The sequence below is a fragment of the Rhinolophus hipposideros genome, assembly GCF_964194185.1.
Source record: "Rhinolophus hipposideros genome assembly, chromosome: 16".
In the NCBI taxonomy this organism is placed as follows: domain Eukaryota; kingdom Metazoa; phylum Chordata; class Mammalia; order Chiroptera; family Rhinolophidae; genus Rhinolophus; species Rhinolophus hipposideros.
The window spans coordinates 43,643,769-43,665,415 of record NC_138062.1 but is presented as its reverse complement, the minus strand read 5'-3'; the positions used below and the strand labels follow the sequence as shown (position 1 = coordinate 43,665,415).

At 52.2% G+C, this 21,647-nt stretch overlaps 2 protein-coding genes across 5 annotated transcripts in view; one reads left to right on the top strand and one right to left on the bottom strand.

Moving 5' to 3' along the window:
* Positions 1-277: 277 nt before the first annotated feature.
* CCAR2 (cell cycle and apoptosis regulator 2) lies at positions 278-14,811 on the top strand. 3 transcript variants are annotated; one of them, XM_081077787.1, is made up of 21 exons: positions 278-704; positions 1,571-1,667; positions 1,871-1,962; positions 2,365-2,456; positions 2,648-2,762; positions 2,931-3,060; positions 3,241-3,337; positions 6,988-7,107; positions 9,264-9,486; positions 9,572-9,685; positions 10,024-10,187; positions 10,631-10,805; positions 10,888-11,118; positions 11,216-11,437; positions 11,978-12,122; positions 12,239-12,321; positions 12,736-12,882; positions 13,054-13,165; positions 13,260-13,448; positions 13,591-13,796; positions 14,003-14,811. In XM_081077787.1, exons 2-21 carry the CDS (start codon positions 1,610-1,612, stop codon positions 14,045-14,047), a joined length of 2,760 nt encoding a protein of 919 aa, XP_080933913.1. In that variant the 5' UTR covers positions 278-704; positions 1,571-1,609; the 3' UTR covers positions 14,048-14,811. The 3 variants fall into 3 exon arrangements, with proteins under 3 accessions (XP_080933913.1, XP_080933915.1, XP_080933914.1); XM_081077789.1 differs by having other exon boundaries at positions 512-704; positions 12,242-12,321; XM_081077788.1 differs by lacking the exon at positions 278-704 and adding an exon at positions 852-1,158.
* The window catches only part of BIN3 (bridging integrator 3), a 39,369-nt gene continuing 32,508 nt past the window's right edge, over positions 14,787-21,647 (bottom strand). For both annotated transcript variants that reach the window (XM_081077791.1, XM_081077790.1), the window contains exons 7-9: positions 18,331-18,472; positions 18,015-18,149; positions 14,787-15,929 (exon numbers count right to left, since the gene is read on the bottom strand). In XM_081077791.1, the coding sequence (XP_080933917.1) occupies positions 15,783-15,929; positions 18,015-18,149; positions 18,331-18,472 (424 nt within the window). In that variant the 3' untranslated portion in view covers positions 14,787-15,782. The remainder of the gene's footprint in view (positions 15,930-18,014; positions 18,150-18,330; positions 18,473-21,647) is intronic.

Genomic DNA, 21,647 nt, shown 5'->3' with positions numbered 1-21,647 from the left:
AATATTGTGGTGGTTTACTTTACTATAGCCTATTAGGTTCCTGGCTCTTTGTCTCTTTGTTAACTGAGAAAGGGGAAAAGCTTATTCTGCGGGTACCCAGAGGACGGGGGTGGCTGGTGGTGGTGGCGGTGGCGGTGGCGGTGGCGGTGGCGGTGGCGGTGGCGGTGGTGGTGTGTGTGGTCAATGGAAGGGCGGGGCTGGGGATGGGGCCATTGGCCTTGAGTCAGACACCGGAATGGGTCCTAAAAATTGCCACTGAGCAGGCATTCTCTTCCTTGGGTCAGGAGGGTTTGGTTCTCTTGCGCCTGCAGTCTTGTAGTCTGCCAGAATGAGGCAAGGTGGGGGCGGTAAGTGCTTCCTCATGTTTGGGGTCCATCTCCAGCTGTCTTTGGACAAGGAACCAAGTCTCTGAATTCTATTTTTCTAATGGGACACTTAAACGAGGACACCACCGAGGCTCAGCTTTCTAAGGCGCACACGATCGGGGAAGGCGCACTTCCGCTTCCCACTTAGGAGGCGGATGGCAGGCCGGCGTGGGGGAAGGGAGAGGTCGGTGGAGCGGAGGGAGGGACCGTATCCGGGATAGTGGCAGCTTCCGACCAGTGGTCGCTCTTCCGGAGAGGCGCTTCCGGTGGCGGCGGCAGCGGCGACTGTGGTGGTTCCGGGTGTCTTTGTCCCCCCGGTGTTGCGGCCCTGGCCCGCAGGTAGGCAGGAGGCTCTCCGCCGTCCCTCTGCCCCTTTGCTCCTCCCCCGACTGAGGGGCTGCGAGCGCCCGGCGGCAGAGATGCATGGGGCGCGGAAGGAGCCGAGCCCCCTCGGCCTGCAAGTCCCGTCTCCCTGGCAACGGCCTCGGCCCTGGGGGCGGGCGGGAGGAGGAGAAACCGCGCGCCGCTGTCCTCCCACGGTGGCCTGGCTGCGTCCAGGCCTGGGAGATCCGGCGCTGGCGGCCGCTGAGGCGGGTGCGGAAGGTCGGGGAGCGCGGGAGCGGGAGAGCGGGCGCGCAGCCGGATTCGCTGTCGGCGGGGCCACTCCGCTCCCTTCCCACCCGCCCGGCCGGGGGACGACGGGCCGAGCTTCCGGGGAGAGGGCCCGAAGGATCTCCTCGCCCGCAGCACCCTCCTCCATTTTTCCGGGCCCTGCGTGGACATTTTGGCGAATGTATTTGAATGAATGAATGTCTCGGGGCTCCTTCTCTAACCCCCCAACCGTCCGGGGGTGGCGTGGCCGAGTGAGAGGGGCGCTAGGTTGTCGGGACACCTGGGTGTGAGTCGCGGTTGTGTCCCTAACTGGTTGGGTGGTCTCAGGCAAGTCTCTTGTTAATCTCTCCGAGCTTCAGTGTGCTTTCCTTTACAATAGCACGATGGTAGCACCTGCCACTAGGTTATTGTGCGGGCAAACGGGAACAGAGTAATTCCTTCATTTCCCGGTACTCTAGGTTCCCTTCACCCATCGCCTCCATTCACTCTCAGTGCCCTCCTCCCCATTTCCTTAAGATCCTCAGTTCCTTTTTTTGGGGGGTTGATGGAAAATTCCCCTATGAGCTGTTAACTCATTTCTCTTCTGATGGAAGGTTTTTTTCCCAAGACTCTGAAAGAGGACAGCATTTCCAATGTCCCAGTTTAAGCGCCAGCGTATCAACCCACTTCCAGGGGGACGCAACTTCTCAGGTGATCACCTTTACCCCAACCTGCGCTCAGACTGGGAAGTATGTGCTCTGGAGCTGGTCTTTTAAAATACGGCTTGTGGGGTCTCTGTGGTGGAGGAGTTGCTTGGAGGCACTCTGCGCTTGGGGTTTGCCATATCCTCTAGTTGACTCTGGTGTCTGAGAGGGTAGGTGCAGTTCCTGGAGATTGCTTCTCTGTCCCCGTAGGCGCAGCTTCAACATCTCTTCTGGGTCCTCCTCCTGGTTTGCTCACTCCTCCCGTGGCCACAGACCTGTCCCAAAATGCCAGGCACCTGCAGGTATGTTCGGCATCCTTTGTAGTGTGTTTCAGCCGTCGGGACTACCCCAGCATGCAGGGATGCCTGCTGCTTTCATTCTTATAGCACAGTGTTCGTCCTTCCTGGTACTCCTGTCCTGGGCCAGTAGAGAGGTGACTGGGGAGTCCTAAGCTCTGGCTCTAGGGAAATCTTTAGGGTGCTTCTTGGAATAAAAGAACTGGAAATCCCGGAGAAGCTTGGGATGCAGGAACCAGCATGATCCCCCGCCCCATGCAGCTAGATTATGTCCATTATCCATGTACTCTTCCTCCTGTGTGACTTTCAGTGCAATGTTCTGATTGAGCTGAGGTGGTGCAGAGAGAGGAGATTCCAATGGCAGAACAGACAGATGTCCCCGTTTCACACTGCACTCTTCTCCTGTAGGGTGGGGAGAAACAGCGGGTCTTCACTGGCATCGTCACCAGTTTGCATGACTACTTCGGAGTGGTAGACGAAGAGGTCTTTTTTCAGCTCAGGTAGGTTTGAGGCGAGTGTTCCTTTTGGATTTAGTTCTGTTACCACGCTTGTGGCACCCCCCCTGAAGCCATTGCTTTGCTGTGTTTAATGTGGGGTGTGAGAAATCTTGACGGGAAGGGCCTCAGGGCAGTCAGGGTGGCGTGGCCAGGGTCTCTGTCCTGACTGGGCCTCCTGGCTTGTGTGCTGGCAGTGTGGTGAAGGGCCGGCTGCCCCAGCTGGGTGAAAAGGTGCTGGTGAAGGCTGCATACAACCCCGGCCAGGCAGTGCCTTGGAATGCTGTCAAGGTGCAAACGCTCTCCAACCAGGTACTCGTCTCTCCTTGGAATGTGCATTGGCGGGGGAGGGAGGGTAGCCCGTGTCCTAAAAGCTGGGCAAGAACCTTACTTTTGTAGAGGGTGTGGGATTGCATCTGTCTGAGGTAATCAGCACATCGACCATGGGATGCCCTGAATTTCCTGGTTACTGTCCTGCAGCCCCTCCTGAAGTCCCCAGCACCTCCCCTCCTACACGTGGCAGCCCTGGGCCAGAAGCAAGGGATTTTGGGAGCTCAGCCCCAGTTGATCTTCCAGCCTCACCGGATTCCCCCACTCTTTCCTCAGAAGCGTGAGTACCAGTGGCATGGATGTTGGGGTGTGGCTTTATGGGATACTCTGGATGGACTTATAACTGTCAGGTTGCTCCTCTCTGAGTAGAAGTGAGTACTTTTGTGCACTGGGAAAAAGGGACAGGGAAGTTGGACAGATATTTAGGGTTTTTGAGTCACCAGCCATTTCCTCTCTGCAGCTCTGAGTCTCTTCCAAACGTCCCACACACTTCATCTGAGCCACCTGAACAGATTTCCTGCTCGGGGCCCTCATGGCCGATTGGATCAGGGACGAAGGTAAGACGTTGTTTAACCAGGAAAAATGTTTTAATTTCTTTATTTCCCTGTAGGAGCAGTGTCCCTTTCTTTGTCACCTGTTGACACTAACAGTTTCTTCCTGCAGCTCGATCCTGGTCTCTTTACCCTGGAATAGGCAGACACAGTCTGAGGGCTATGCAAATATTGGGACTGTATAAACTGGTTCAGCAAGCAGGGATTGGATGTAGTTCATCTTTCAAAATATATTGAATTTTTTCTTACTATATAATTTTCCCTTTTACTTCTAGTCCCTTAAAATGGAGAAACTAAGAATCAAAACTATTATGTGTTGTGTATATCAGCGTGGGGTTAGAATGTGTATGTTGCACTCTGCCCAGAAGGCCAGGCCTGTGCTTTGGGCATGCAGATAGCTTCGTGGTTTTGTGTGGCGCAAACGTGGTTTTGGACTGTTAGGGCCTGTAGGCCCTCCTGTGTCATCTGTGAGTGATGGGCACTGCCGGGAGCATGCTGCCTGTTCTCTCTGGCTTACATGTTCCTTATCTGGCCTTAGCCTCTCTTTGAAGGGTTTTGCTATATCCCTGGGAGTTAAGCTCTAGACTGGTCTGCTTAAGACTTGTTCTAGTTCTATCTGTTGGTCTTATTTTAACTTTTTATTATGGAAGATTTCAACTATAAGCAAAGTAAACAGAAAAGGGTGATGTGCGATCCTTTTGTAGTTGGTAAGAGTGATGCTTGGGTGTTCACTCTCTTGTGTGAGATGCGCCTCCCTCAAACCTTGTTACGACATCGGCACATTACCTGTCTGACGTGAAAAAAAGGGAAAAGGATGATGTACTCTTATATACCCATCACTTAGCTTCAAGTATCAGCATGTGCCATTCTTTTTCATCTCTACTTCTTGTCTACTCCCTGCGTTATACTTGATATTTTAAAGCAAAATTTATATATGTCAAAATGCACAAATCTTAACTGGACCATTTTGACAAATGGAAAATCCCATGTAATCCTCAGTCCTATTAAGATGTAGAACATTTTCTTCACTCCAGTATGTTCTATCATGTTCTAGTTTTCTTCTGAAATGAGAACTGTACTGAGAAGGAAACAACCCCTGATCCCAGATGCTGGTAAATTATTGCAATCCAAGGTGAACTCTTAAAAGGTTCATAGAGTAACTCAGGGAGAAAGTTTAGGCAAAGTGATGCAGCTAGTCTCTGCTGAAGCTAGTGTTTGTTCCCTTTGTGTAGGTCCTTGTGAATTCTAACTAGGGGCATGCTTTGATTGTGTAGGCTTATTTTCCAGTGTCTCCACTACTGTGAAGCACATTGTCCCTGGTACGTATTTTGCATATACTCACACCTCTTGCCCAGTGCATCTTACTGGTCTCCAATTTCCAACGACTTTCCACCTCTCACTTTCTGCCAGTTTATTAAAGGCCTCATTACAAAAATCACAGCAAAAGCACAGCTGGTGCCCTCAGGGATGGTATAGCCTGGATGGAAATTAATGAACTTTCTGCTTCGGGTTCAAGTTCAGCCTTTCTATATAGTCAATTATGTTTGATTGTCCTGGATATGTCAAGCCCTGTGCATGGCCCATGTTATATTACTCTGACTAATGCTTCATTGTCATGGCTTCTAGAGAAAGGAGACATTACCATTAGGAAGGAGATGCTACCATCAGTCAGCAGAGAGAAATTGCAGAATAGGAAAGGGGTGGGTAGTAGAAATTAGGTCACTGGGGGGAACAAGCGTTTATAAAGGAGTCAGCCACAGTAGCGTTTTGGCTGGAAGCCAAGTTTTATTGTGAATTTCAGGCTTTGGGATGCAGGGATCAATATTTCCTCCTGCTGAGGTGACTGAGATGCCTTCCCCTGGTACTGCCTGTTCCTGACCAGTCCCAATACGGAGAGACAACTGGCCGTTGAAGTCACAGGATTCAGTGGAACATCCAGTGTAACTAGAGGGTGACAGGATTTACTGAAGAGGTCACTTCACTTATGGGCGAGCAGAAGAGAGTTGTCAGAATGTCTTGGGAATGGTTCTTCTATAGAAACACGGAAGCACTGATATCCCACAAAAGCCAGATCGGAAGGCAAGGCAGCTTTTGGATAGAGATGCTAATGAACGAGGAAATTACCCAGGCAGAAAAAAGAGGAAAGAAATACTTAGTTACTTGGGTGTAATGACTAGGGAAACAACCCATGCAGGTCTAAAAGAAAAGATCAGCAACTTTCTGGAAAATTTAATCCACTCAGTTACCTCAGCATGAAGAAATGACAATTGATTTTATTTGCCTCATGAGACATGTCAGTCTGGCATTTTATAATGGTCTAAATACTGTTTTTATTTATTGCACCTATAATGTAGTGATACCATAATAAGTGATTACAAAAATGTATAGAGTAGTGCATGCTATTATATAAAATTAAAAATTAAAAATGTATGTCCCCTCCTTCCCTTTAAAGGTAACCATTCTTAAAGACCTTTAGAAAATAATTTTGAAGACAAAAATTACTTATTGCTACTTTTCCCATGTTCTTTTCTAGTCTTTATATACAGAGGGTGCCAAAAAAATGTATACACATTTTAAGAAAGGGAAAAACTATTAAAATTGTAATACTCAATATATACCAATAACTAAAGATGAATACAAGTCACGTTTGACTTCTGCAATTACAAGAGGTGCTCAAAGTGGTTGCCATCAGGGTCCAGACACTTCTGATTACGGAGAGCTACTGCTTGAGCAACACTGACCAAAGTGTACATTTGTATACATTTGGTACCCCCGGTATATTCATACTTTTCATAATTTTAATCTTACAGTTTAAATTATTCTTATACGTTCTTATTAAACGTTTTTTCCATATGGCCATGTAATCCTCATAATTGTTTTAATGCTGCATGATTATTTACTATAAAAATTTGGATATTGTTGGATGTGAATGTGGTTTTCTTTCAGCTTGAATTTTTCCCACTATATATAACTTTTTTCTTCTTTTGAACTGACTTCCTTGGGATAAATTTTCCATAGTGGAATTGTTGGATGAAAGGGTTTGAGTAGTTTTATGACTTTAATGTGTACTGCTAAGAGTTTGTTACAAAAACTGTCTCTTTTAATAAAACTTCCTTTATAGAAACCTTAGCATGGTACCATATATGTGTCTCATTTAAAAAAAAAAAATCAGTTAAATTATGTTTTTGCTCATTTAAAAAAAAAATTATGTAAACTATAATTTATAAAGTTTAGAAAAATACTAAATTATTCATGAGCTTTGTAAGTCAGAGGTAACCACCATTAATATTTTATTTTCAGTTAAAAAAATTTTTTTTGCACAGTTGAGTCACTACTGTACATACAGTATTGTATACTATTTTTGTTTTGAATTTTTATAAGAGTTGATTTGCGCCCAACTGTTGACATGCTGGAGAGCAAGATCTCAAATGCTCCCCATACTATTCTTTCTGTTTAACATGAGTGGTTTTTATTAAAAGCATTTAAACATCCACTTTCATATCTTGATAACAATCTGTTATATGGCTGTTAGCGTGGCTTCTTTATTCATTTCTTTAATGTTGGAGATTCCGATCATTTTCAGTTCTTTTTAGGCCAGTATATTTTGAGTCTGTAAATAACCATAATTTCTTCTCTGGTGATGGATCAACCTCCAGCGATGACTATGACTCCAAGAAACGCAAACAGCGGGCCGGTGGAGAGCCTTGGGGTGCTAAGAAACCAAGGCATGACCTGCCTCCTTACCGGGTCCATCTCACGCCCTATACTGTGGAGAGGTGAGTGGCAAGGCTGGGGTGGGGGGTGAGGCTGGCAGCTGGTAAGTTTCTTGTGTAAATGAGACAAAATCTATGTGACAGTTTGTGTGTTTTCCTATGATCTTTTGTTTGTTGTTTTCACTTTTTTTTTTTTTTTAATTGGGGAAGGGGAACAGGACTTTATTGGGGAACAGTGTGTACTTCCAGGACTTTTTCCAAGTCAAGCTGTTGTCCTTTCAATCTTAGTTGTGGAGGGTGCTGTTCAGCCTCAAGTTGTTGTCCTTTCAGTCTTAGTTGTGGAGGGCGCAGCTCAGCTCCAGGTCCAGTTGCCATTGCTAGTTGCAAGGGGTGCAGCCCACCATCCCTTGCGGGAGGCGAACCAGCAACCTTGTGGTTGAGAGGACGCGCTCCGACCAACTGAGCCATCCGGGAGCTCAGCGGCAGCTCAGCTTAAGGTGCCGTGTTCAATCTTAGTTGCAGGGGGTGCTGCCCACCATCCCTTGCGGGACTTGAGGAGTTGAACTAGCAACTTTGTGGTTGAGAGCTCACTGGCCCATGTGGGAATCGAACCGGCAGCCTTCGGAGTTAGGAGCACGGAGCTCCAACCGCCTGAGCCACCGGGCCGGCCCTGTTTTCGCTTTTTAATGTGACAGATTTTTAATTTCAAAATCTTAAGATTTTAACCAGCAGTGCAACCACTGACATGGGTGCCCTGGTAGAACTTTATGGTTTGATCACCAGAAATTATAATGCCAGGCTATAACTGAGGCTTGCCAATCAAAATCCGGGTACCCAACAGCAGTTTTCATTCAGGTAGAAACTAAGGCTCGTAGGCACCCTGGGACTGGTTTTCTAGGGATCCTCTGCATTATTTTTTCAGTGTCACAGCATGTCTGAGGACACAGGTCCATCAGCTTACTTCTTACATGTAGCAATGATTGACTAAGACGTAGATGAGCGATTCCAGATTCCATGTAGCAGTGGAGAGGCAGAGCTCCCGTTACTGTATTAGATAGGCCCCCAAAGCACAGTCCATGTAAGCCTGAGTTGAGGTGGTAGCCTCCTGGCATCTCAAGAGGGAAAGGAAGGCAGGCTCCCACTGCTCTTCCTGCTGTCACTGGCTCCTCCCCCTGGCCCAGGTAGGGCTTCTCTTGTTCTCCGTCCTGACCCACCTGACTCCCAAGGTTAATCTTCCTCACAAGACACTGGTTCTCGAGTCATATAGAGGGTGGACCCTCTTCGCATCAGGTCAGAACACGACTGCTAATAAAAACACACAGCAGTGTTTTTTAAAAACACAAACGGAAGCCTATTATAGATACTGTTTGGTAGTTGGCTTTTTCACTTAATATATTAGAATTTATACCATATTAATGTTGATTAGATCTTGTTTCTTTTTAGCAACTACACGGTATTCCACTGAATGGATGGGCCATCATTTATTTAAAACCAGCTCTCTCTTCATTTTCAGTCTTTACTTATCCTAAATATTGTTGTAATAAACACTGTTCTACATACATCTATGTGGACAGGTGCAAGCATTTTATTGAGATCAGTTCCTAGAAATGGAGTAGCTGGCTCAAAGGGTCTGATTTTAAACTTTGATGGATATTGCCCATTCTCTCAAAGAAGCCGTGTCACTTTACGTTCTCACCACTGGGGCATGAAGTACTAGTTTCCCCAGGCCTCTGCCAATACTGCATTATCAGACTTTTTGATCTTTGTCAGTCTGATAGCTGGAAAGTGATATTCTGATTTGCATTTCTTTAATTATAAGTGAGATTGAGCATATTTTTATGGGTTTTTAAGTCTCATTTCTTTTTCTGTTAAAGTGCCTGTTGATGTCATTTTTCCCAGTTTTTTCTTAAGACTTGTGAAATTTTTATTAGTGATTTGTGGGTTCTTTTTACATTGATAGTGAACCTTTTTGTTTGTCACGTATTGCAAATGTTTTCTGTTTTTTTTCTTTCCCACTTTGACTTTATTTTGCCATTAGAGGTTGTTAACATTTTGGTGGTCAAATCTGATTCATCTTTTCCCTTCCAGAGGTGTCTTACTTAGAAAATTCTTTCCCAGATTATACAATAATTTGCCCTCCCCCCCAAGTCTCTTATGGTTCCGTCTTAAACATAATTTAGTCTCTGATCATTCTGAATTCCCCTGCTTCCTTCCTACAGCCCCACCTGTGACTTCCTAGAACTCCAGCGCCGTTACCGCAGTCTCCTGGTCCCCTCCGACTTCCTGGCTGTGCATCTGAGCTGGCTGTCAGCCTTCCCGCTGAGTCAGCCCTTTTCCCTCCATCATCCGAGCCGTATCCAGGTATCTTCTGAGAAGGAGCCAGCTCTGGACACTGGTGCTGAGCCCGTCCCTTCAGACAGTGACCCTGCTTACAGTTCTAAGGTAAGCGTGTTCGGGTCCTGCCCCTTTCTCCCATTGGTGGAGGCTGAGAAAGCTCTGAGTATCTCTTCCTGCCACTCCTGCACAGGTACTGCTGCTCTCTTCCCCGGGATTGGAGGAATTGTATCGTTGTTGCATGCTCTTTGTGGATGACATGACTGAGCCAAGGGAGACGCCAGAACACCCTTTGAAGCAGATGAAGGTGAGAGCTGTGGTCTAGGAGGCAAGATGCAGTGATAATGTCCAGGTCCTGTCACATTGTCAGCAGCTCAGTTCCTGTTCACGGACTCATTGAAACACAGTTTCAGAGCTGAAATTACCTCTCGTTTTACCAGGAGCACAGCAGGGCTCAGAGATGTTCTTACTTGTCAGAGGGTTACGTGGCTGGTTCCGGTTCATGGGTGGAGACCTCCCCCCACACACTGCCATGTGGGCTCACCACACCCTGCTGCCTGTGTGCTCCAGTGGTGGCAGGCTGCCTCCCAGTGGGAGACCCAGGGAACTGGTGCTTCGTTTCTTATCCCTGATTTCTTCTTGTAGTTTTTGCTGGGCCGGAAAGAAGAAGAGGCAGTTCTGGTTGGGGGTGAGTGGTCTCCTTCCCTGGACGGCCTTGACCCCAAGGGTGACCCGCAGGTGCTAGTCCGCACTGCCATCCGCTGTGCACAAGCCCAGACCGGCATTGACTTGAGCGCCTGCACAAAGTGGTGAGTGGCTGCCCCAAGCTCTGGTCCGTGGGCCGGCTGTTGGCGAGACCATTCAGGCCACGCTTCTGCACCCTTCTCACCTGTTAGCTCTCTTCTGTTCCCTAGTCCTAGCTCCTCCCTCCCTCCCTCCCGCCCTCCCAAATGGTCACCTTGATCATGAGCATGACAAGGGAGGTGTATGTTGAAAGCCAGCTGACCCTCCCTAGCCCCCACCCAGCCACATTCAGCACTCCTTCTTGTTGTCTGGGCACCTCGGATAGTAAGTGTCTGCTTCCTGGTGTCTCCCCATTGACTAACCATTTCTTGAGGACTTGCTCTGTATCTTTTATGTTTGAACTTCCAAAGCTTGGCTTGCAGTATGTGCTCAGTAAATGACTGGAAACTGAAACAGTTGCTGTGAATGTCACAGGTCAATGCCTCATTTTTCCCTTTGCTGTGAGCAGGTGGCGCTTTGCCGAGTTTCAGTACCTGCAGCCGGGACCCCCACGGCGGCTCCAGACCGTGGTGGTGTACCTGCCCGATGTCTGGACCATCATGCCGACTTTGGAAGAGTGGGAGGCCCTGTGCCAGCAGAAAGCTGCAGAGGCAGCAGCTCCCCCAACCCAGGAGGGGCCAGTGGTAAGGCTGAGCCCTAAGAACAAGTGGGGAAAGTCAGTGCCCTGGCCCCTGGGCCCAGGGAGTCACCTGGCTTTTGTCACAGGAAACAGAGCCTACAGAACAGGCAGCGGATTCATCGGAGCCAGCAGCAGACACCTCGAGACAGAATGCGGAGAACCCGGAGGTCGCTGCACAGCAGGAAATGGACACCGATCTCCCAGAGGCTCCCCCTCCCCCTCTAGAACCTGCTATCATGGCACGCCCTGGCTGTGTAAACTTGTCCCTCCATGGCATTGTGGAGGACCGCAGGCCAAAAGAAAGGATCTCTTTTGAGGTAGGTGTAGGCGTCGGGAGGCTGTGTGGTGGGGTGCCGGCTGGCTGTGCGGTGAGGCCTTTCTGATGCTCACGGCCACTGCCGCCCCCTCCACCAGGTGATGGTGTTGGCTGAGCTGTTTCTGGAGATGCTGCAGAGGGATTTTGGCTACAGGGTTTATAAGATGCTGCTGAGCCTTCCTGAAAAGGTTGTGGCCCCACCTGAACCTGAGAAGGAAGAAGTGGCCAAGGAGGAAGAAGTGGTCAAGGAGGAGGCGGCCAAGGAGTCCAAGGATGAGGTACACAGTGAGGGCGCAGCCGCCGAGCCAGACGCCCCGCCGGTGAGTACCTCTGCCCCCAATGGGCGCTGGGCTGCACGCGGCAGCGCTGTTCTGAGTGCTGCTCTCTGCATGCGCCCCAGGACCGCGGTGTGTACGCACGTTCAGGGCACGTGGCCCTCGCATGGGGCTGCGCAGCTAGTGAGTGGTGTGTCCAGGGGAAGGGGAGCGGGCTTGGTGCGCAGGCAGCACCGGGTCTCAGGGAAGGAGAACACTCTGGAGTAAGGTATCTTACCCACTGGCTCACCAGAAAGCAGCGTGTTTAGCCCTTTCAAAAGCACATGGGACTTCTTGCCTAAATACTCTCAAGCAAACATAACTTCTTATGGACTGAGATGGACTCCTGAGGAGAATCCCAGGTGTCTGGGAATCGCCCTGCTCTGAAGCCTCGTATGTGTCTCATGTGTAAAGAAATATATCACCTGAGACGGTACATAGAGCTCTTGATGCGGTGCCTGGACGTGGTTGATACTCAGGATTAGCCATTGTTGTTGTTAGTGATTACAGGTGACAGGTCTCCGCATCTCTGTGTGCTTCCCCTAGAAGGAAGATGGGCTTTTGCCCAAACCCCCGTCTTCTGGGGGAGAAGAAGAGGAGAAACCCCGGGCTGAGGCGTCCGAGGACCTGTGTGAGATGGCCCTCGACCCAGAGTTGCTGCTGCTGAGGGACGACGGAGAGGAGGAGTTCGGTGTGTGGTGGGGAGACGCGTGTGGGTGGCAGCTCCCTGACTGGCTCCAGCGACGTGCTGTGAGCACTAGTGTGGCCTTGTGGTCCCCGCGCCAAGCTCACCTCGGGCTTTTGTAGCAGGGGCCAAGCTGGAAGATCCCGAGGTCCGGTCGGTTGCCTCGAACCAGTCGGAGCTGGAATTCTCGTCCCTTCAGGACATGGTGAGACCTGTTCTACCTCTCCGGCCACTGACCATGCTGCTCAGCAAGGCTGGCCAGTGTCTTTGCAGAGGGATACTTCTGCCAAATGACTTCTGGCATCTGTCAATTTGGCAAAAGACAAAATGCTTGGCTCATGGAATGGCACTTCATAGGATCCAGTATCTCCGTCAGGGTGAATCTGAGCGAGGTTATGCGGTCGAGGAGCACCGTAGGCTCCTGTGTGTGACAGCCCCTGGGTGAAAGTGCCCTGATAGGCCTTGGGTTATAGGCCCAGGGTCAGGTCTCCATCTAGAAGGTGTGCCTGCACGTGATTGTGTTAGCCAAGCAGCCTGAATTTAAAAGGGTTACATCCTTGGTGATTTAGCCGATGAGAGAACTATGGGTAAATTCTGTTCGTCCTTGTTTTTCTTGCAGCCCAAGGAGCTGGACCCCTCTGCTGTGCTCCCTTTGGACTGTCTTCTCGCATTTGTCTTCTTTGACGCCAACTGGTGTGGCTACTTGCACCGGCGAGACTTGGAAAGGATTCTGCTTACCCTGGGGCTCCGGCTCAGCGCAGAGCAGGTGCCTTCTCTTGCGTCCTCTCGGTCCTTTCTGAGGTGGCCTAAGGTGTGCACAGGCACACACAGCTCCCAGGGGGAACCAGCAGGCCCGAGTGCTAGGTTCTTGCACGTCCCAGGGGCGAGGGCCTGCGCCTTTTCATCGGACGGGACCTTGGGTGTGTGTTTTCTGTAGGCCAAACAGCTGGTCAGCAGGGTGGTGACGCAGAACATTTGCCAGTACCGCAGCCTTCAGTACATCCGCCCGGAGAGCGTGGACGGGGGGCTTCCCGAGGAGGTGCTCTGTGGTGCGTACCCGTGCTCTGCAGCCTGCTGGGATGGGGGCTGGCTGGTTCCTCCTCCTCACACCCGGCCCTGAACTCCTTCTTGCGGCCCCACCAGGAAACCTGGACCTGCTGCCTCCTCCTGGGCAAAGCGCAAAGCCAGGAGCTGCCCCTGTGGAGCACAAGGGCCTGGTGTCCCACAATGGCAGCCTTATCGATGTCGGGAACCTGTTGCAACGTGCAGAGCAGCAGGACAGTGGGCGGCTCTACCTGGAGAACAAGATTCACGCACTGGAACTGAAGCTGGGTGAGTGGGCTGAGCTGCGGGGACCTGTCGGGCCAGGCAGATGTGTGTCTTGGAGACCAAGGGGGAACCTTGCTCCTTAGGCTTCGGGCCTCTTGCTCTGGTCCGTAATTGAACAGCAGTCTTCCTGATGTGTCCCCACCAGAGGAGAGCCACCACCGCTTCTCAGCCACGGAAGTCACCAACAAGACACTGGCGGCCGACATGCAGGAGCTGCGTACCCGGCTCGCCGAGGCTGAGGACACGGCGCGCACGGCTGAACGGCAGAGGAACCAGCTCCAGCGGCTGCTGCAGGACTTCCGGAGGCGCCTGACGCCCCTGCAGCTGGAGATGCAGCGGATGGTTGAAAAGGTGAGCCCTTGAGAGAGCTCGTGCATCGGGGGCTCGGTCAGGGTGATGCCCATATGGCAGCCCCTTGCGCCCGTGCCCAGGTCCCCTCACCTTCTCCATCCATGGGAATCCGTCAGTCAGCAGCTTGCAAGCTCGTCTCCCAGGAGCAAGTGGGTAGTCGTCCTTCCCCGCTGGGTCCTGATTCCTGTTCCATCTGCTTCAAACAGGCTGACAGCTGGGTAGAGAAGGAGGAGCCAGCACCTAGCAACTGAGGGCCTGGTGCAGGAGCTGCCGTCCTGCGAGGTCAGCGATGGAGCCTGCTGGAGTTAGAGCCCTTTGGGTCCAGAAAGAAGCTGGAGCAGGACCTGGGAGCCATAGGCTGGGTGGCTGACCCGTGCTCAGCCTGTGTAGGGGCGCTCAGGCCGTCGGGTGGCGTCTGCCTGTGCTGTGTGGGACGGACGAGTGAGGAACTGGTTCCACTTACAACTAAATCTAACATCTGCACCCCTCGAATGTCATTTTGCCCTCTACCTTGGGGTTTCTCCTGGGGCCCTTTAGTCTTGTGCTTTCTCCTGTCCTCTTCCAGTTTAGAGTAAGACGGGAGGAAAAGGCTTTTCGACTATGTCATACGGTCTGATGCCAATAAACTGAAGAAACACACGGAATTTGGCTGGGGTGAGAGCCCCTTCCTCTGGATGGCACAAATCCTGCTAGGTTACAGGAGCAGGTTCTTGGGGGAAGGGTCTCCAGTGGCCTTTGCAGGAATGGAGTGAGTGCTAGCGAGCTCTCCTTGTGGGCTGTTTGCCAGTGAAGACTGTTCCAGCCACCCCAGACTTGCCAGAAGAAACCAGCACCTCTGCCCCCTGGCTCCCCGTGTTCAGAATGTGGTATTGGCTATGGCCCAGCCTTTTTCCCTGTTCCCCGTAAGTCTCGCCTCTTTCCATAATCCGTGGTTTCAGTTTGACTTTGTATATAAAATTGGTTTTTTTTTTTTTTGGCTTTTTGTTTTTTAAATAAACCAAAGTCAAAAACAAACCAAGTGTCCTCCATAGCTTTCCCCTTCTTCTTGGTTTGCCTGTGCTCCCACCCTCCCTCCTGGCCCTCACCAGCCTCCACAGGATAGAGCTAGTCACTTCTAGAAGGTGAGTGGGACGGTGGGAGAAGAGCAGCCCCTTGCACTGGGCTCCATGAAGGCTGATCAGGAGAGGATGGAGTTGGGGTCCTGCCAGCTCAACAGGGCAGCACTACCTGGAAAAACATCTGGCGTGCCTCTCCCCTCCTTGCCTTAGTTATAGCACAATAATACATGACAATTTTATTGAAAAGTTTACTTGAAAAAATAAAATTCCAAATATTCAGGTGAGACAAAGCCATTTGAGGCCTGTGAATCGGTCTGACATTTTTTTGTGGTAGGTTATTTACATGGATCGAGTCCACTGTAGCCCATTCCTAGGGAAACTATAAGACTTGGGGTCTGCCGCTGCACTTGACCTAAAGGATAGAAATGGGCTAAGTCAGCCTTTGTTGTCCCGGGAGGCTGTAGTGGGGCCGGTCAGGGCTGGAGGACCATGGCACTCACATTTCCCAGGGCAGGTGTGGCCCTCTCAGAAAAGCAGTGAAGTGGGAAAGCAGCAGGGTGGGTGGACTCCCCAGGATGGGTCTTGGAGGTAGGTGTCATCCCAACCACAAAGGTAAGGCTGAGACCGCAGGTGAGCTGAGGGAGCCTCCCTGGGCCGGGAGGCACTGGATGGTTCTGGAAATAACCCGCCGCCTGGGGTTTTTCTAGGCTGCTTACCTGTGCGCAGGCTCCTGCTCATGGGTGGGGAGGTAGCAGTTTGCCTGGGGCTCTGGGTGCTGGGCTCATCCCAAAGGGCTGGTGAGGTAGGGTGAAAGCCGCTAGCCCCACACTTCTGGGCAGGGCCTTTGCAGATGCCTGAGCCTAAGCTTGAAAAGGGCAAAGACTAGAGAGGCTGACTTGTATCCCAGGAGTCTTCCATGTGGTGGGACTCAGTCATCAGCCACAATAGAGAGGGCTCTGAGCTCGCTCAGTTTGGCTTCATTCTCCCGCTCCCGCTGCTCATCGGAGTGGCCGGGCTGGTCAAGCTGTTGGGTCAGGTCTCCAAAGATCTTATGCATTTCAGAGTAGTAGACGACCTGGGTGGGAGGCAAGTGGTCAGCAGGGGCTGGGTTCCCGGACACCAAGCTCCCACAGCACTAGTTCTAAGTTTCCTTCTATGTGGGCCCCAGAGCGGGATGGGAGAGGCCGATAGGAACGAGGTGGGGGCATGTAAGGAACCAGGGGCCCATCAGCAACTCTCAGATGACGGAGGGCTGCTTAGACCCAGGGCCTGAGCAGGCCCAGGGCCGGAGGACGGGCCATTTTTGCCTCAGTCTCCATCTCATGACCAAATGAAAGTGTGTTTCTAGGAATGTGTTCCACACTATTCAACACCCCTAAACCTTATCAAGTTGCCTTTGGGGAGAAGGAACTGTACTACTCTAGAAACTCGGAGTGCCATTACTGGCAGGGCCAGGCCAAGCAGTAAGTTTGGTGGCAGGGCCACAGCTGAGCTGCTTCTGAGAAAGTGGCTCCCACAGCTGGGTTTGAGGGGGAGCTAAATCAAGGCCTTCACATCCTGCTGTCACCTCAGTGGACAGGGGCCTGGGCTAGTGCTGGGGGAGGGCAAGGCATGGCCTCCCCACCCCCCACTCCCTGCCCAGAGCCGCACTGCGTGGCTGAGTCACGAATGCTCACTTCTCCAGTGACTAATGGCAGTGCAGCTGCGGGAATGGGCGGCTGGTGTTGACGAGACAGCAATGCCCTGTGCCACCCCACGGCCTGGTGACAGGGCATCCTAAGCCCCCAAACTGCTTCACCCTGGGCACTCCAAAGCCTCATACTCTGGAGCTTCCTCCCCGAGCAACAGGATGGACGGGGCAGGGCAGCCTTCAGGGGCCTGGGGGCTGGCAGCGAGTACTGACTGCGCAGAAGGGAAGGTACAGGCTCCTGAAACACAGTCCAGGCCCAGCAGGGTGAAGATGCTGGAAGGAACCCCTCACCTCCGGGGCAGTCCTCCGGGGCTGGTGCGGGAATATCTACCTAGCTGTGCACGCTCGCTCTCTGCCTCATTCTCCCCTGGCGACCAGGGATATAGTCATTAATGAGTCCCAGCTCCAACATCAATCCTGCTCAGGGCTCCTGATTCCAAGTACGCGGCCCCATGGATTTGGGTGCTCTCTATGGATGGCAGGTGGGGAGGAAGGAACCAGGCTTTTCCTTGGGCGCCTGTGATTGTGGACGCTACAAGGGTCGACAGTGTCCACTGGAGGGCGCCAAACACCCAGGCCAAGAGCAGACATGGGCTGGAGGGCCACCAGGAGGCCCTGGGCCTGTAGCTTTGTGACCCGGTGGGGACGTGGAGCACCTGCAGTCAGCTGGGGGGTCCCACGTGGAGGACACCTCTTGGCTTTGGCACCTCAACCTCTTCTCTTTCACAAATGGGGGCTAATCCCTGCTAATGCCTGAAAGACAGCAGCGTGCTGGGTATGAGACGGGCAAAGGCTACACCCGTCACACTCTGTCCTTACACCCTTGAGTAGCGGGAGACACACGGCTGGCCTGTCTGACCCTCCAACTGCCTGGTCCCAGTGTTACTACTGTGCATGTCCACCCACGCCCGACCTGCCTTTCCCAACGGAAGGTAAGTGCATCAGGCACCGGAAGGGACCCTGAGCAAGGCTCTCCCCAGGGTCCAAGGGTCGCTGAAAGTCAAGACACCTCGTGGTCTCCTGCCAAAGGAAGAGGAGGAACGCGGGTGGAGATGTGGGGTGGGTGCAGGGTGCTCAGAAAATAGCCTTCACCCCGTAGCCTCTGTCCTGACTGCCTGAGCACACCAGGCATAGAATCTGCCAGTCACAGTGAGGTGGTTCCTTCTTGCTGCTCATGGTAAAATATGAGAGAGAATTTGAGAGAACTGTTCAACAACAAAGAACTCTGTCCTAGGCTGGCATTAACCAAAGAGCCATGTAGGAACCAAAGAGAAGTCCCAGCGAACGACCAGAGGCCCCTGGCTTCTACTGGGGTGGTGCCAGGGCAGGGCGGGGGTGGGGATGGCTGTCTTGGCAGAGAATGGCTAAGGCCCCTTCCGGTGTGGGAAGTGGGGGCTGGCATGAGACATGCGTGTGACTGCCCTGAGGGAACGTGCTGGCCAGTGTCCGGGCAGGTGGGAGCGGCTTTACCTGCGCACGGATCAGGGACTCAAAGCTGGGCTGGAAGTAGTCGAGTCGGCTGTTGTGGAACCGCGGCATCTCCTCCAGGAGCTGCTTGTTCTTGGCCTCGAAGTCTTCCCGCACGGGCCGAAGCTCTTCTCGGGCCTGGGGAGCAAGACCCTGGCTGTCACAGCTGTCATTGGTTTACCCGGTATCCCTGGTGAGGGCGCTGGGTGTGGGGGTTGGGGGGGTGTATCAGGGCAGCTGGTGTCTTGGCCCCCAGGTGGAGGAGGAACTTGCCACGCAGGACACATGGGCCGCTGCCATGCCCCACCCTCCTCGGTACCTGGTGGAGTTTGGCCAGCACTGGCCCCGTCTTCTCCTTCTCCTCGTACTTCTCCACCTTGGCCTGCAGCCTCCTGTAGTCCTGCAAGGCCTGCTCCCGCCGTTTCACCGCCATGTTGAGACTCGGGAACACACTGCCGAACCTGCCGACACAGCCGGGTCGGATGACGGGCTGGCAGCTCATCGTTCACTCCAAAGTACATGCTGAGTGCCTACTAAGTGCCAGACCCTGTTCTAGGTCTTGGGGTGTCGTTGTGAACGAGAAAGGTGAGGCTCTGGCCCTCATGGAGCTCATTCTGTCTTAGGGTGAGGCCAGGGAAAGAACACAGGGCTAAGGGTCATGCCACTGGCCTGAGTAAGACACAGTGGGTCAGGAATGCATGATGCCACTTATGCTGCCACTGTCCCTCCCCGGCCACCTCATAGGACCCGCCCCACACTACAGAGACCTGCAGTGGAGCATGGCAGAGCTGAAGACTCCCTTCTTTTTAAAGAATGAAAGAAACTGAGGCCAGAGCAATGACATGTCTAAGGTCACAAGGAGGCAGTGACGGCTCAGCAAAGAACTCGAGTGTCCCGTTCTGCCTGGTACCTCGCCACCACCTCAGACACCACCAGCAGATGACAGAACTGCAATCAAAACCTACTCCCGGGTGGTGATCATTTTGCAACATATATAAATGCCGTATCACTATGTTATACACTTGAAACTAATATAATATTGTATCAACTATCCTTTAATAATAAAAAACAACACTTCTAATAAAGAGGTTTCTAAGAAGCAAAAACAAAACAACACTAAAAAACCAAACACAAAAAAACAAAAGACTGCACGCAGGTTTTCTGGAATAGGACAGGAGGAGATGGGGCAGACAGTGCTGTCAGCTGCTGGAGGCCACGGGGGCAGGTGTCTACCATGCAGCTGGTGGAGACCTGGCCCCACAACGGAGGAAAATGACAGTGCAGTGGTTATCTGGGGTGGAGAAGCCCGGAGTGGGTAACCCAGGACCAGAAAAGTCAGTTCCTCCAGGAGCACCCCAGACAAGATGAAAGATGAAGATGGGGGCATTGCTGATTTCAGTTTTGCACCAAGCTCAGAGCCAGGAGTGCGTATGAGCTCATGGGTCACCTGTGGGTAGTTTAGATACCATGTATTGATTTCCGAGTCTGCCTCTCAGAGAGACATGATCATGAATTTGGTTTTTAAAAGCCTCAACAAGTCAAGGGTACACATGATGTAAGAGTAATGAATACTTTTGGGGTGGCCGGATGGCTCAATCGGTTAGAGAGCGAGCTCTCAACAACAAGGTTGCTGGTTCAATTCCCACATGGGATGGTGGGCTGTGCTCCCTGCAACTAAAGATTGAAAACGGCGACTGGACTTGGAGCTGAGCTGCGCCCTCCACAACTAGATTGAAGGACAACGACTTGGAACTGATGGGCCCTAGAAAAAACACACTGCTCCCCAATATTCCACAATTGAAAAAAAAAAAGAGTAATGAATACTTTCGCCAAATAATACAGAATAGAAACTTCACCAAGGCATTAAATGCCCAAACAAAGCTTTAGGTCCAGGCAGATTTTGATGAAACAAAGGGCTTATCCAAGAAAGGCAACTTAAAATGAATTCTAACTTAACAGTGTCTCTGTAATGGGCTCATGCCCTAGCTAGAAATGCAAAAGAAGTGGGCAAGACCATGCAATGTCTCCGAAGCCTCAGTCACATGCCCCTTCACATAGTAATCAAGTCAATATTTTTTAATGACTGATTTGCCAGGCAGAAGATGTAGGCCTACTCAGCGCTGAGCAAACTGGCTGCGGGGACCAGCCAGCTCCAGGACAAACCTCCCCCGGGGTAGGTCCGAACAACTGACACCATAGGGAGGAGCAGTTGCTAGGATGGGGTCTCAGCTGCTAGGAGAGCCCCTACCCCTTCCTGGGAGGAGTGTGATCAGCAGCTGAGAGGCACGTGGCTCAAGGGAGCAGGTGCAGTTGGGCCTGAGAAGCCACCATGCCACCGCCCCCTCTACCGTAGCTGGACAAGGGGCCACCAGCAGCCACCTTTATTGTCTCATTAGAAGCAACCCGCTGCTTGGGTGGCCTCAATGCCTGGGCTTCGGCCGTCCACCTGCTGGCTGTCGGATGCAGGGCAGGTATGAGCACAGAGACGGGAGAAGAATAAGGCAGACAGGAAGCTGCAGGTGGAGCGTTCCCTGGCCCTGCCACAAGCCCACCCCTTCGAGTGGATGTCCTCAGGAGAAAGGGCACACCCTGAAGGAAGCCCTGTGCATGCGGAGCAGCCCTAGGTGCAAGGCGGGATTATCACCATGCTGGCTGGTCAAGCAGCTCTCGAACCCTCTGACCCCCTAGCACTTGTGCGTTGGCTCGTCCTCATAACCCATTTCCCTCAGGTGTTAACCAGGGGTAACTTCCGGGGCCAGGGTCTGATACACCAGGAAAGCTGACTAAAGGCGGGACTGGATCCTGTGTGGACAGGAAACAAGACCCCCAACCTCAGGGCCGCGTCCTGAGCCCAGAGGCGTGAGTGGGGCATGGATCCAGGGTTCCTGAGATCCATGCAGTGCCAGGCAACCCTCAGGGCATGGGCGGCGTAAGAGAGGCTGTGTCTGTAGGATGCTCCCTTCAGCCTTCTAGAACAAGAGCACCTGCCCTCTGTGAGGAGGACGTGGCTGCAGTGGGAACGGGCCCCGTTGCTGTTGGACCCTCCAGGAAAGCCCTTTCTTCACCATAACTTCTGCCTCCCACAGCGGCACCCGTCAGTCATGGAGGCCATGGAAGGCTCAGCTGGCTTAGTTCACTGTACAGGGATCACCAATCACTTAGCACCCAGGGCTGTGGGCCCTGGCTTCGGGACTCCTGCGGGATAAGGGCAGGGGCCACGCCCTTCTCACCTTACGGTGGGGGAACTAGGTTGGCTGACGAGAGCCTGGGGGACCAGGGCTCTGTAATCCCTGGCCTCGGGTTACTGCCTGCTGAGGCCGCACCTCTCATTTATTACTTAGAAGCAACAGAAAAAACTGCCAGCTCCATGTGTCGGACATATAAATAAACAGCAGGGTGCTGTGCGCGAGGAGAGGAACTCGTCCCTCAGCAGGGTTCCCCCGACCCCCCATGTGGGTGCTTTACTGCTCTCCTCCACTTTGAGGTTGGGGAGGGAAGCTGCAGGGAGGTGAAGTTGAGCACAGGCTGGTCCCGTGCCTGGACCCTCCCAGACATGCCCCTTCGACCCTACAGAGGTACCCAATGACTTTGCCTGGCAAGGATGGGGGGACCCTGCTCTCCCTGAGCTATGAAGTC

Bases quoted from the DNA above. Each gene is read 5' to 3' on its own strand.
- CCAR2 (XM_081077787.1), top strand. From the start codon at position 1,610: ATGTCCCAGTTTAAGCGCCAGCGTATCAACCCACTTCCAGGGGGACGC. The intron at 9,487-9,571 runs GTAAGCGTGTTC...ACTCCTGCACAG, and splicing joins ACCCTGCTTACAGTTCTAAG to GTACTGCTGCTCTCTTCCCC. The intron at 12,883-13,053 runs GTGCCTTCTCTT...TGTTTTCTGTAG, and splicing joins TCCGGCTCAGCGCAGAGCAG to GCCAAACAGCTGGTCAGCAG.